General features: G+C 34.8%; 2 protein-coding genes across 2 annotated transcripts; both read left to right on the top strand.

The window, feature by feature from the left end:
* Positions 1-430: 430 nt before the first annotated feature.
* LOC115979809 lies at positions 431-964 on the top strand. Its single transcript, XM_031101865.1, has one exon. The coding sequence runs from the start codon at positions 431-433 to the stop codon at positions 962-964; it is 534 nt and encodes a 177-aa protein (XP_030957725.1).
* Positions 965-2,224: 1,260 nt separating this feature from the next.
* LOC115978846 lies at positions 2,225-13,170 on the top strand. The gene is made up of 8 exons (XM_031100720.1): positions 2,225-2,334; positions 2,583-2,679; positions 2,789-2,856; positions 4,512-4,584; positions 5,656-5,774; positions 5,869-5,973; positions 8,645-8,744; positions 12,818-13,170. Exons 2-8 carry the CDS (start codon positions 2,596-2,598, stop codon positions 12,992-12,994), a joined length of 726 nt encoding a protein of 241 aa, XP_030956580.1. The 5' UTR covers positions 2,225-2,334; positions 2,583-2,595; the 3' UTR covers positions 12,995-13,170.
* The last annotated feature ends 2,087 nt before the right edge of the window (positions 13,171-15,257 follow it).

Genomic DNA, 15,257 nt, shown 5'->3' with positions numbered 1-15,257 from the left:
AACCTAATTCTCCTAAAATTATATATATTTTCACACACTTTTTTACCCACACAAGACTAGACACTTCACATGGCGAGCATGCCGCGACATACTTCCTACCAAGATAAACCTTCTGAAGCGTAAGGTGGTACAAGACAGCCTCTGTGATGGATGTAGGTTGGAGGTCGAAACAATGGGTCACGCCTTCATCTCATGTCCAAGGGCACATGAGGTGTGGGCATGCTCAAAAATAATGTTGTCAAGTGGAGCTTTCTCTATGAACTCCTTTTATGATTTGATGTGGAAGATGCTTATGGTTGACCAAGTAGATGTGGACATGGTGGCCCGGGTGGTCATTCTAGCATGGGCAATGTGGTATCATAGGAACGAAGTTAGACTGGGAGCCCAGAGAAGACCAGGCAATGTGTTGGTAAGTTAGGCAGCAACCTATATGGAGGAATATAGTGCTACTACTGTAGTACAAACGAACTTGGAGCCTATCATGCAGAGAGCCACGACATGGTCCCCACCACCACGATCTTTGTTTAAAATAAATGTTGATGGTGCGGTAGCTAAAGCAACAAGGAAGGCAGGTGTGGGTGTGATTGTTAGAGACGAGTTGGGTAGGGTGGAGGCTGCAATGTGCAGAAACTTGGATGCTCCCTTAGGTGCCATTGAGACCGAATCCAAGGCTATTGAGGCAGGGTTGCTATTCGCACAAGATATCAATATCCTGGACATTGTGGTGGAAAGTGACTCTTTAATCATGGTCCAAGCTCTAAATGGAATCTCTGCTCCTCCTTCTGCGGTCTCCGTAGTTATACAAGGCATTCTGGATCTCAGCAAAGGCTTCCGTAGGGCAGAATTTTCTCGCGTTAAAAGACAAGGGAATAGGTTGGGTCACGCGTTAGCAAAACATGCTATTCATATTGAATTCAAATCTTCTGTCCCATTTTTCCTGCTCTACTCTATACTCCACCAATAAAAGCTTGCCACGTGTTAACCTAATTAATTAAATATTATCATTATTAACTTATTAATATTATCATTATTAATTAATGGTAGTATTTAATTAATTAGGTGAATACGTGGCAAGTTTTTATTGGTAGAGTATAGAGTGGATCAGGAAAAGTAGAACAGAAAATTTAGAGTGGTAGTATTGTTGAATTTATTGTATGGATTGAAGAGACACCTTGCTTTTTAGAGCAAACTCTTATTCATGATGTAACCTTTTAAGTGCTTTAATAATATCATTCTCAATATTCCCATATATATATATATATATATATATATAAACTAGCCTCTGAGCATGCGCGTGAGCGCGTGCTTACGCGCATGCTCAGAAACTCTTCTATTTTTTGGGTAAAGATTAATAATTTGTATTTATTATAATTTGGGATTTCTACTTTTTCCAATTACAAATAAAAAAAATAAGGGTGTAATGAAATTTTTAAAAAAAAAAATTTGAAAAAAAAGGAGGACAGAAGAAACAAATACATCGTGATGAAGTAAAAAAAAAAAAATGAATATGTAAGGTGAGTTTTGTAGATTAGAGGAGTTTTAAAACTCACAAAAGAGTAATCCTATTTTATAGGGAGTTAGTGAGTAGAAGTAGAAATTTAAATCAACGTAAAAGTAAAAGTAGGAGTTTATTAGAAATAAGAATGCATTTCAACGTAGAAGTAGGAATTTATTATTTTACTATTTTAGTCTCATTTTTAAGTTTTAGGTAGGAGTATTTTTTACAGTAAAAAAAGTAATAACTAACATTTTTTTTTCCAATTTACTATTTTAACCCCATTTTTAAGTTGTTGATTAATTAATTTAGGAGTATTTTTGATAGAAAAAAAAAACAATAATAACTTTCTGAATCCTCTTAAATGCATTTCAACGTAAAAGTAGGAATTTATTATTTTACTATTTTAGTATCATTTTTAAGTTTTATGTAGGAGTATTTTTGACAGTAAAAAAAAAATAACTAACTTTCTTTTACCAATTTACTATTTTATCCTCATTTTTAAGTTGTTGATTAATTAATTTAGGATATTTTTGACACAAAAAAAAGCAATAACTAAATTTCTGAATCCTCTTAATATATACAGACAAATAAATAAATAAATAAAATGATGAACCTTCTTTTTAAAAAAAAAAAAAAAAAAAAAAAAAAAAAAAAAAAAAAAAAAAAAAAAACCACCCAGGAAGTGGGGCAAAAGGGGAAAAACGTAAAATATGTAAGGGCATATTTGGAAGAAGGAGAAGAGGCAGAGGAGATCGGCGTGAGAGACAGAGTGAGACTGATGAGAGATCGAAACTGATTTTGGGTGCAAGGGATGCTCTCAAAACGCAGCGTTTCAGGTTAGGATTCTTTGCTTCTTCTTTTTCCCCTCTCCCGCCGTGTCCCAGGCGTACGACACGGGCACACGGCAGGCAAAAATTGCCGTGTCCGTTCTTTACGCACTTGACGTGGGACTCAATACACACACGATACACAGGAAGATCATCATTTTTTTTTAATGGCAGCATCTTTCTCAAAATTAAAATCGAGTTTGGTTTGATTTCTGAAATGGGATTTGTTTAGTTTATTGAATGACGACGGTGTGTAGGATATTGATTGTGATGGGAATGAGTAAAACGGAAGTGAACTTAAAGAGGTTGCTTGCGGCTGCTCCTCAACAAAAAAACCAGGCAAAACTTGTACATGTAAACATCTCTCTTCTCTTCTCTTCTGATTGTATATCTTTGCAATTATTATACTGAAAAAATAAATACATACCAATTTCTGTATAATATATGCATGTGAATTTTGTAGTATGTTGCTACATTACGAGAACAATTAGAACAGCTTGCTGAAGAGAGAACTTCCGAAGGCTTACCCAGGTCACCATTCTCTCTCTCTCGATCTCTCTTGATGTATATACGTTTTTTTTTTTTTTTTTGATAAGTAAATGGTTTTCCATGTATACTAAACATGATAATTGGTGACTTGAGACATTTTTAATTAGAGGTCATTGATGAGGTTGGTAGTGCCAACCATTGGTATGGGTATTAGCGGTTGAATGGAAGGCGGCCCGGCATGGAGTTTCTCAAAATTCCCATCCATCAATTATGAATTCAGTGGATTGTGTTTAGAACTTACTATTATTTTTAATTTTCAAAAAAAAAAAAAAAAGGCTTACATAGGAGTGTCCTGTTTGTGTGGGGACTTGGGTTGCAAGATTTTCTAATCATTACAATTTTAGGGGTTGGAGTTCCTTCCAGGTTGAGATGTTGGAAAGAGTGGGCGGAAAGATAAAGACGTTGCCAAATAGTTATTGAGTTAAAGTTAATACCTTTGCTATTTTAGTTGGGATTTGAAAATAGGTAATGGATTAGAGGAGTTTTCGTTGTGATTTTTAAAGTCATGAATCATTGAAAAAATCCGTGTTGGACTGATTGCCAGTGAGCTCTAGATTAATTGGCACCTCTTTCACTTGTAAGTGCAAGTTGCAAGGTGGAGGGTGAGGTTGTGGGTTCAAAATCCATAGGGTGCATGTGTTACTTACAAATAGAAAAAGTCCCTCTTTGACTGATCAAAATTTATTGGTTTTTGTTGCAAAGGAAAGAGCCCAATACCAAACAGGCTAGGTATCGAGTTGTGCACTCAAAATAAACATGTCTCCTTGTGGTAGAAATGCGCCTGTGTATGGTGAATTTTAAGATAATACAAGCCACATAGAACAAATATTATTTTCCTTTCATTTTTTTTAGAATATTGTATTTCTATAGTGAATTTTTAGATATTCCCTAGCTTCATTTTTTGAAGGTAATGACAAGGGATAACTAAAAAATCTTTAGGTTGTAGGTCTTTTTTTTTTCTTTTTTTTAGGACGTTAGGTGCTTAGTTGCTTATGGTAATTAGATCAGAAGGTAGTTCTAGGAATGAAAGAGAAAAATTTTCCAATCCTAAGCCTCTAAAGAAGTCTAAACTTGCTTTTAAATTGTCATTTGAGATGTTTCATTAAGGTTTTTGAGGTTTGGGAGAGATTTAGTGTGTATATATATATATATTCAGTCACCTTTTTCCCCCTGCTGCGACATAAGTAATTAATCTTGGACTCATAGTTGATTTTTTCCCCCTTCTTTTCATATTTTAAATGGAGTTAATGCTGATGGTTGCTCATTATAATTCCAACAAGAAATCTTTGACTGAATTAGCTTTGAAAAGATACTTATTGCATACTACAATGATTTCTTTAATAGAAAGTGCTACTTATGCACGATTTAACACTTTTTTTTCTAGGGTTACTTGTATTCTGTTACATAATAGTTAGTTAATTCTTCATTTATCAAAAGAGTTCATTCTTCATTGTTATTTTTTAGATCCAATGAAAACATGTTTGACAAGAACCATTTTTGCAATTGGCTGACTTTGAAATGATAGTTATCTTCACTCGTTGTTTTGGGTTGCTGATTCAGGTGTTCTACTGGTGCTATTATGGTTGTTAGGATTGCATTCTTATTCGTCTAAACATCTCTTGAACATGTTCGTACAGGGTTTCAAAGGCAGTGGTCAATGATTATTCAGAGAAGATTGAAGCAATTGCTTCCAAATTAGCTGCCCCATTGGTGCGTGTACATTATAAGCAGGATTATATGTTGGTTTACATAGGTACTTAAGATTTTGGTCATTTAAGGAGAGTACTGTTAAATTCGTAATTTTTAGATATATGTTTTTGTTATGAGTTGAAGAAGCTTTGCTTATGACAAAACTAATTATGCTAACAAAAGATTAGATTTGTATAATAAAGAAGTAGATTTTTCCTTCAAGAGTTAAAGATGCCTCAAACTCACGTGGCGATTTCATTATTAATTGGGAGGGTAGCTGGAATGATTTTGGTGAGTAAAACCCGTACAGAGTTTGTCTGTAGTGATGAAAGTGGCAGGAATACTTTTTTTTCTTTTTTAAAAAGGGTTGGCAGGGGGTGGTTAAGTGATATATGGGAAGACTAAACAGAGAGGGGAATGGGCATCGAATAGCCTGTAAATCCTATACTGCTTTTATCTTGAATTTATTGTAATGAATTAAAATTTAAAGAAAATGGGTGTTTCAATCCAAACATCATAATTGATTCATATATGTGAATAACAGGTTTAAATTTTCAATTCAAACCTAATGGGCCTTGAAATGAGTCTCTTGTATTGCTATTCATTTCTTTTCACTGGAATTAAAATTTAAAGAAATTGGGTGTTCCAATCCAAACATCATAATTGATTTATATATGTGAATAACAGGTTTAAGTTTTCAATTCAAACCTACTGGGCCTTGAAATGAGTCTCTTGTATTGCTATTCATTTCTTTTCACTGGTGCGAAATCATGGCTTTGATTAGTTCTATTTAATACAAGTATTGTAGAGGTAAAGGTTGTTGATTTGTCTGTCTCTGTCTCGCTATTTTTGTTTCTTTCTTTTTCTTCTTGAGTTGTTATAAACCTCACAAAATGTTGTTCTTGGTTGACTACACTTGGATAACGAAAGTAATATTTATTTGGCACTTGTCTGATGCAGTGATTTGTCACAGTTTTGCTGTGACTCCCCATATAATTTTAATTTTATGACATTACCTTGTTTCTATGTTCCTAAGTTAAATTCACATGTTAGAATAGAGTTTCTTGATCCTTATACTTTTCCCATTTTCAGACTACACCTGATACCCAAGTATCCCAGGAGCCCTTGGAAGAGACCGCTGTAAAGGAAAGCCCTACTAAAACAGGAGAAAATCACATTCTTCCTACTCCTAGACTGAGAAGAAGATTTGTGTATGTGAATTGGAATTATCATGATTTGGTTAGCTCGTTGGCTCTTTTCTATGTTGTGGTTTGTCAACTCTAACCAGTTTGGTTTATTGATCAGGCCTGCATCAAATAGTGAAGATAGAATTCATGACACTACTGAGGCTGATTCATCTGCACCTGTCAAACTGGATGCTGCAGCACAAGCACACATTGAAAAGCACAGGTAAATTTTTAAATTACTGTTGTTATGCAATAATGAACTCAAAACATAAAAGGTCATTTCCTGGTCCTGGTTTTTCTGGGGCAGAGTCCACAAAAGCGATGTTTATGTCAGTGAGGTCAATGGCAATATGATCTTGCCTAGGTGTTTGGGCAAGGCAAGGCACCTTATTCTGAATTTGGACCTTTCAGTCAAGGAGACTTTAATTAGGTGCATGTTTTTTGCCTAGTGAGCGTCTTGGCCAAAGTGAGAGCTGCCTGGAATGTGCGTATCATCAAATTAACGGATTTTGTCTTTAATTTAGCATATTGACCACCAATTTACTTATTCCAATACCAGTAGAATAAGGTTTTTCAATTCAATAAATCTTGACCTTCCTGAAATGACTATACACAATTAATAAAACTTGTCAATATAGTGCCAGCAAAATGAAGACCATAGACCCAAGTCAAAATATAAGCATTAAGAAAGACATTGTTGTACCTTTTATATCTGTCACTGTATGTTAGTTGTCTCAAGTCAATCTTTTAAGGTTAAGTCTGCTTCCTTTCTTTTATTCATTTCTCTATGATTTTATTTAAAATTTTCTTTTTCTCTTTCTCTTTCTTTGTAAAGAAAATCAATTACTTATAAGAAAGAAGAAAAAGTTGGATCAAAAATTTTAATTTTTAATATTTTATTTTTTATGAACTAATATTTGATGATGTTAACAATGATAGGTTTGTGAATGTGTATAACTTTAATATCCTGCATATTATTGGCACCTCGCTGCATTCAAAAGCACACCTTTTTTGGTGCCTCACTATTTGTGCAATCTAGGCATCTAGTGCATCGAGGGTGAATTTTCCCTTTGACTACCTTGGTTCCAGTATATGCGTTGTCTAAAATGGATCAAAGGTTCTTTTTGCACAACACAGACTATGAACATGATTGGATAAATTTATGCGCTTAAAAATGTTGTTGTTGACTCAAATACCGTATGCTAGTTGGGTTTTAGTGCTCACTTCACTTTAGATTTTTTAAGTAATAGTGCGAGGGAACTGTGGCAAACTAAATTACTTTACCACTACAAGAGCTGCAATTGTCTTTTAAAAGTTTTTGAAAGAAAAAAAGATCAATCTAATCCATACATCTGGTTTAATTGTGGAGGTTTGGAGTTGAGAAGGAGCATCTTTGGAGACATGTGTCATTTATGTGAAATATGGATAAACCTAGGGTGCTCGACAACAGAGGTGGTTGGGGGATCACATGGAATTTGCCCATGGAAGAAGTATTAGAGCAGGGTTGAACAAATTTTCTAAATATATTTAGTTTGGTGTTGGAGTTGGCTCCCAAGTTCATCTTTTGATTTGACCTTTGTGTCCTTTCAAAGAGCTTTTTTTCTTTACCTGTTTAGATTGGCAATGGATAAGGACTCCTTAATTCACTCAGTCCTTTCAAGATTGAGAATTAGCACCCATAGAGTATCTGTTTGACGTATTGTATTCAAAGTTTTTGTCTAGTCAACGAGAGTATCAATTATCCTAGATTTCAACTAAAAATGTAAAGTTTGAAGTTAGCTTTAATCATGATGTTCTGAGAAAATTAATGGGATTATATTTTGCATGGAGGTGCATTTGGCACACTAAGGTACCTAGGAAGATTGCTTTTATTGTTTGGACAGCAACAATGGGTAATATTTTGAAGGTGGATAACCTTTAAAAACGAAGCATTGTGGTTGTTGATTGGTCTTGTATGTGCGAGAATAGCAGGGAGTCAATTGAGAATTTTCTACTTCTTTGTTCAGTGGCTCAAGATATTTGGTAATTTATTCTTTATTTGGGGTATTAAGGGTTATGCTACTGTACCACAGATGCTATAGTATTGGCAAGGAAGATTCTATTGTCACAAGAGTTCCAAAATATGGAAAGCAGTTCTATTGTTTGTGTTGTGGACAATTTGGCTAAGAGAGGAACTGTAGGACTTTTGATGGTGTTGGATGCCCAAATGCCCAAGTCAAGTTCTTAAGCAGTTTTTAATAAGATCTTTGTATGATTGGATGACAACCTTCTTAGTATCTCTTCATTTTGGGCATTGCCTAAGATAATTTAGACGTAGGCATACATAAAAAGAGTAGAATATTGAGCTCTAACAAAAATTTTGAGTATATTAATTTCGTATGTATATTCGGTATTGACTCCATTGGTTGATTGGTTGAGAAACTCAATATCTATTTATGTTTACCTAGGATTTAATATTTCTTATTTGCCTTATGAAAGTTATGATGTAAAAAATACATTTGAAAGATAGATCTCTATATTTATTTGGACTATTTTAGTTAATTTTCTATTTTTACTAATTTAATATATTTATTTATCTTTTAAATAATTATTAAATTAATAATGACATCATCACAGTTTGACCTCAATTTGATCTTGGTTCGACCTCAAAAACCTTAAACCTCTCTCTTTTAGGGTTCTTTGAATGGTCCAAGTTTCAAAACCATGCTATAAATATTACTTTTAAAAAATAAAAGGATAAAAAAATCAAATTAAATCAAATCTTTTTAATAGCATCAATCGCAAACAATCAGGTCCAACAATATCAGTTAGCATTAATAGGTGTAATTTTGTTTCCAATCACTGTTCTACCTATTGTGTGGTTCTAAATCTTTTCTGAATTTCTCTTGTCACAGAATGCTTCAAGAGGACTTGACTGATGAAATGGTTGGGTTGGCACGGCAACTTAAGGAGAGCAGTCTGATGATGAGCAATTCCTTGCAAAGCACTGAAAAAGTAAGAACTCACATATTTATGTAACAAGTCTTGTATCACCTGAAATATGTAAGTTCAATGCATAGTTTCATAAGTATGTTAATTGTTTGAAGAATCAATCCTACATCTTTTAGAGGAAAGTGGATAATCTGGTAATCACTTTTTTTCACTTGTGGGCAGTTTTGCTAACATGCCTAAAAAAGATTGTAATTGCTGTTCTGGAATCTTCTTTCCTTCAGTATGCCTTTTCCTTTCTGTTTTTTTTTTTTTTTTTTTTGGGGGGGGGGGTGGTGTGTGGGGGTGTTTAGGGGGAGGGTGTTCTTTCATAAATCATACTTAGTCACATTAATAGTCTTTTATTCATTTTTGGGACATTCCAAAATTTTGTGCCATTTAAAAAGTCATATTTATAAAGGTTTTTAAATAACATGCACTTACACCCCTCGAACTTTGGGTTAGTCGCAGTTACACCCTTATACTTATCCAAAAAAAAAAACTTTTTCTTTTGACAATTTAGTATATAAATTTTGATACTGTATTAGTTAGATCCCCTTAAAAAAATTTCTTTCAATCAAATTTAACCTCTTATGCACCAAGTCATTAACAAAAATGATGTAGATGAGGGTGTCTTACTACAACAACATAAAAATTTAGAGGGTCTATTCTATTTATTATAGTACCAAAGTTTATGTACTAAATTGGTTAAAAAAAAAAAAAAAGTTAAGGGGGCCTATGTGCTATAGTACTATAGTTTATGTAATAGATTGGCTAAAATAACACAGGGATGCAAGTGCAACTGCCCCAAAGTTCGGAGGTTGTAAGTGCATTTTACTCAAATTTTTTGGTTTCTTAAAATACCTTTGTAAAGGGAGAATTTGAAATGTTACAGAACATTATCGATGGAGTTCTAAGTTTTGAATTTTGGTGATTTGCCATGCACTAAATCCATGATGCCCTTAACAGTTGGATTTCATAAAGGGGTATCTCTATTTGGATAGAGGTTACATATGCTAAAATTTAAGACAGAAGAGATTGCTTATTCTATATATTATGTATAGAAAATTTTGGTTGTGCTTTAACACTCTTGAATGGTTAAGGGTTAATCCCAACTGTTTTTCTTGGTCTTTTGTAATTGGTTTTCGGTTTTCCCTTTCTCCCGTTATTAGTAAGTTATAATGTTATATACATATCCAGTGGGCTATGAATGCACAACATCACCCTTCAACTATTCTTATTGGAGAAGGAAGTGCCATTTGTGCTAGAGCTCATTGGCCTTTGGAATAGTGTTTGAATGCACGACTCATCCTCAACTTATGCTCTCTCTTTCTGTCTCTCTCAGTAAATTGTACATGCACCCATTGGGTGTTGCGCACATTATCACCTCACTCAGGCCTAAACTACAATAGCTTGAGTTTTTTGGCCTTAGGTGATAGTTAATTAGAGAAGGTGAATGAATAGCTGCTGCAGCCTGCAGCTCTCTGGTACAAATACTAAAAAAAAAGTTTTGGATCTATTTTGTTAAAGTTTTTCACTAAGATTGACACCATGTTTTTCTTTGGGTTCAAATTGTTGTTTTGAAACTACTAGTAAATTATCAGGAAAGGAACAGATAATTAGATGGTTGTTCCTTGATGCCTCAATGGGTTTCCATTCCTTTAATCTGCAGTTCTCTGCTAGCCATATCACCTAGTTTTCCATGCAAATGAAAACAAGGTGAAAAGGATCCACCCTGGTGTGACTCTTTGGCAGTTCCCAAAGTACTAAAATTTTCCATCATTCCAAAGTACTGATCTCCTTGTCAAGCTAACATAGTTAACTGTGAGAGTTACCTACTGATCTTGAAAACCCAACTACCAACGATTTGTTTGGTGAAGTTACTAGCTATTTTAGTTTAGTGTTGGAGTATCACTCACTGATCTCAACTCCCAATAACTTGTTTAAAGAAGTTGCATTTAGTGCATCTTAAAAATTTTCCATGTCAATATTCAACTTCATGCTGGACCATTTCCTTTTCTTACATTTTAAGTAATTGAGCATTTCCTCGCAAGTACTATGTTATAATCACACTGTTTGCAAAGTATAAAGTCATGTTGATTTAGAGCAATGACTATGTGATGCGGGAGATGCAAGAAAATTTTTAATTAGTATTATAAATGTTTGCAAGTCAATTGTATTTTTATATTTTAGGTCCTAGTAGTTTATTATACTATTAAAATTTTAATTTGAAAGCAAGGTTATTTTTGTAATAAGGCAATTAGGGTTTCCTACGCCAATTAGAGCTAGGTTTAATAATCCTTTATAAACAACCTATTGTAATCCTTGAGGAAATGGTTGATATTTTGATGAATGAAAAAAATGGCATTTGGGTCTCTCTTTGGTTTGGTGCTCTGGTGCTGACTCCAGTTCCACACCCTAAGTGCTGACTCCTAATGGTTTTCTTGTTTGGTGCTGACTCCAAGTCAGGCTTAGGTGCTGACTCCTAAGTCATATCCATTTTTATTTTACTGTTGTTTTAGTTTTGTTTTGGTTGTCCTGCTTCACTATGCATGGAGATCAGGGAGCAATGACTCTAGTCATGAAGTGTTTGATTCCAACTTCGAGGTATTAATTCTATGAGCATGTTATACACTTTTGACATGAATTAAGTGGATATATGGCATTCTAAAGATTTATTTTCCCATTATTGTTATCTCACCATTTCTATGATAGTATGATCAGGATACCTTTACTCTTCTTAGTTACCTCTAATCATTTCGATGGAAACCTTATGTGAAGATAGTTTTTCGTGTTCTCTAGTGTTTGGTAGGATCATAAGAAATGGGTTAAAGGAAAACTATCTATGGTCAATAGAAAAAGTATGGCTTATTTTTTAGAGGTTATTTTCCGCTAAAATTTTCTAGAAAACAATTCTATCTCACGCCAAACTAAATAAAAGAAACCAAGAAATAGTTCTCCAACTTATTTTAAGATTGCTACCAAATATAGGAAAATGAGATAGATTTTTAGAAAATACTTCTTGGAAATTGACTCATTTTTCAAAAAACATTAACATTGAAACAAATGATGTCATAATAATATTGAGAATGCTCCAAGAAGTCAATTTATTTTAAAATAATAACTAAATATAGTGACTTGCAGTACATAATATGTTGAATTTTTAAATTGTTTTAAGTTTCAACAAAAATCAGTTTTACCACCATCACTGTTCTGCTTTTCATTTATGCCAACTTCCAGCCCCCATAACCCCACACCTCTTTCACTGCATCATTGCTGCTAGCTCATTACCGCTATTCATAAGCCAAGGCTACATTCAAATGACCCTTTTTCTTCTTACGAGAGTAGAGTAGAGGATGAGTCATGGGTTCAAGATCCACTACATGTGTGTGACTTACCAATCAAAGAACAAATACCTTTGTTGTCTTCATTTATTTTTCTTTCTTCTCTAGGATTTTATTAACAAAATTTTGTGGACATCTGGTTCGCATTAAAAAGGGAAAAAAGAGGAGGGGGGAGATGTAAGCTAGTAGCCTAATCATACTTCTCATTTTCAAGGTCTGGGATTCAATCTGTGGTGGGTGCAGGATTAGTGGGATTATCTTGTATAGTTGTAAAAAGAAAGTAAAAAGAATGTGGTTTTGACAAAATGCAATCAGATACTATTTTGAAGTCTGTACATTCTCAATATCATTGCCTTCATTTGGAGTCTAGTCACCACAGGGTTTTCCATCACTGCACCACCCTGTACTGCAACAAAAACATAATCGGCCATTACAGATCCCTCTTTCACCTCCGCCACAATTTCTTTATTCTCTTGGATTGTCAACACAATTGTCATGCACTGGTTATGTCCTTTGATAGAAACTTGAATACATGCCTATTCATCCCATGGTGTCGTTCTCTTGGAAGGATCATATTTAAATCACATGGTGTTCTCTTGGGAGGATCTTATTGTAATCACATCATTACTATGTTTACCCTGAACAATAATGATTGAATTCTTAATCTCGTTAAATAGCTTTCACATTTTTCTGTTTCATGTTTTTGGTGTTGACTGATGATCAAGTAGTCTCAAAACTTGATTATGCTGAGTGCAGATACTTGATTCTACTGAGCAAGCTGTTGAGCATAGCTTGGCAAGTACTGGGCGTGCCAATGTGCGAGCCATGAAGATATTCTCTGAGAGTTCTAAGACATCATGCTTCACATGGCTTGCGATCTTTGCAATGACATGTATTTTCATCATGGTAGTGCTTCTAATTCGTGTAACCTGAAGAGCTTCCTGTTTTAATACTGTTCATAACTGTATGCCAGGCATTGTTCAGTTTAAAGTAGCTAATTTTACATTTTCTCTTCACACAACTCCACATACAGAAGGACATTTTGTTACACAAAAAATTAATAAATAAAGAGGATATACAACAGAGGTCAAGGCATGCTTTTGGCTGTATATGGACATTTTATCTCTGGATATCAGTATATAAAGTTTATTTATAATTTTTTACCGATAAAAAAAGTTCATGTATAAATCTAAGTTGTGGTTTAAATTTATGGTAAGTTCCTGAAAGAGGTCGTTTGAGCAACAATAGTTCTCTCTTTGGTTATAAATGGAACACCCAAAATTGAATACGCATTTTGAAAATTGTTTGTCGATACCCACATTAACATATGACAAAAGGCAAATATATCAAGTTCAGCATTACAAAATTGCTGCTTGTACACGGCAGTGATGAGTTGGAGGAATTGGAGGTCTGTCAGAAATGCTTGCTCTTTCCAGTGAGGACTTCTCTTCTTGTTGCTGATCCGTTCCATGTTCTTGCTGCCAGTGAGTACAATGATGTGTCGACAGCTTAAAATTCTTATCTTGTAAGCTTGCCTCCAATGCTTCCTGAATTGCCATGTTAGTAGTTGAGGCTCCAGTACTATTGCATCATACAAACATTCCGGTTCCTTCATTGTTCTTAGCTTCATAAGCATGTCCGCTTCTTCTAAATTTCTTGTTTCTCTTCCCATCAATCTTGATTATAGCTGCCAGTTCCTGATAATTCCCCCCACCCCCCCATCCCATCTTGGTTTGGACACTCTGGCTGAGAGGGTTGATTTAAGCTTAAGCTTAAGCTTCTTGGTACCTGCATGAGAGTTTGGGATGTGAGTAAAACATCAGTTGGATTGGGACACTTCCCTTACGGCCTGGGTTCTGTCATTCCAGATTGTCCAGAGGGTGGTGAAAATGGTTTGCAAGTAAATCTTATTGTCCTGTTCCAACTTTTTATTATCTAAGACACAACTAACCCGCCATTAATTAACCTCAATCTGGTTGAGTTTCTTCCGTACTTCTGATACGAAGAACAAAACCATGCCACACTGCTCTAATAAGGAGGCAGTAGAGAAACGGATGTGAGGAAGTTTCGCTATCTTCACTGCACAAAGGGTAAGTGACAATAGCCGGTATACCTCTACTGCCAAGGTTCGAATTCACAGGAGACAATCATGGTGAAATTTCCACACACAGGTCAGAATTTTCGTTGGGAGTTTTACTTATGAATTGTATTAGCGGTTTTAAAACCAATTAGGTTGTGGTTGGTTACGAGAGATTGAGCATAAAGCAGCACAATAAGTGGTTGATGAATTTTGGGAATTTTTATATCTATATTGATATATAGTATGAGCCAAGAGCTTTTAATTGGCTAACACTTCTTGGTTTTTTTAACATAGACATTTAGAGTTCAAACCTCTTCACCTCCAACTATTGAATTATAAAAAATATATCGATATATAATATGTTATAATGGGTATAATTTGCTTTGAATAATAGAAACGTCTTTGGCTGGCCGGAAAATCATGGTTTTTTCTATTGAGGGTGTGTTTATCTATAGATATGAAGGATTCAAAATGCTTTGCATAGGACAAAGGGCTTTCCTTGAGCCTTGTAGTTGAGTAGGTTTTACTTCTTTGTTGGGAAATTATCAAAGTGAAAGTAATACTTGGTTTAAACTGTAAAGAGAAAGATACTTTCTAAAAAAGATAAAAGGTAGTTGGGAGCATTTAATGTAATAAATGACAGCTTATATTATGAGAAAAATAAAAAAATAAAATATAATACTGTAAGGACACGATTCGTAACGAACCGTAGCAGTGTTGGGTTCGCGCGTAAAAAGACCCAAACAATATCATTTGTAGAGCGTGGGTTTGAAAGGTTAGGCCTTAGTCATCAGGTGGTGGGTTTTTCGTGGTGTTCATGCGTGGTTAAGTTTTCTTCACCCCTGGAATCTTTCTCCTGGAGGTGGGCTGGGAGGCTCTGGTTTTTGGCCATTTTTCTCAGCCCCTGTTCTAGATTACTCCTTTTTCCTTTTATACTCGCCTGCGTTCACTGTCTTTCGTCCACGTATAGGGTCAACCTTTCCAAGATGGATACTTGTCCCATCAGCCCATACCCAAAGTCGTTGGGGGTGGTTGTAAAAGCTGAGGAATACGGCTCTGTCAGGTGCAGAGTATTGAATGGCAGTAAGGGCAGCTTTCCCTGGATATTTTAGATTT

Source organism: Quercus lobata, chromosome 3 (genome assembly GCF_001633185.2).
Source record: "Quercus lobata isolate SW786 chromosome 3, ValleyOak3.0 Primary Assembly, whole genome shotgun sequence".
NCBI classification, from domain to species: Eukaryota; Viridiplantae; Streptophyta; class Magnoliopsida; order Fagales; family Fagaceae; genus Quercus; species Quercus lobata.
This window is presented reverse-complemented; position numbering and strand designations above follow the sequence as displayed.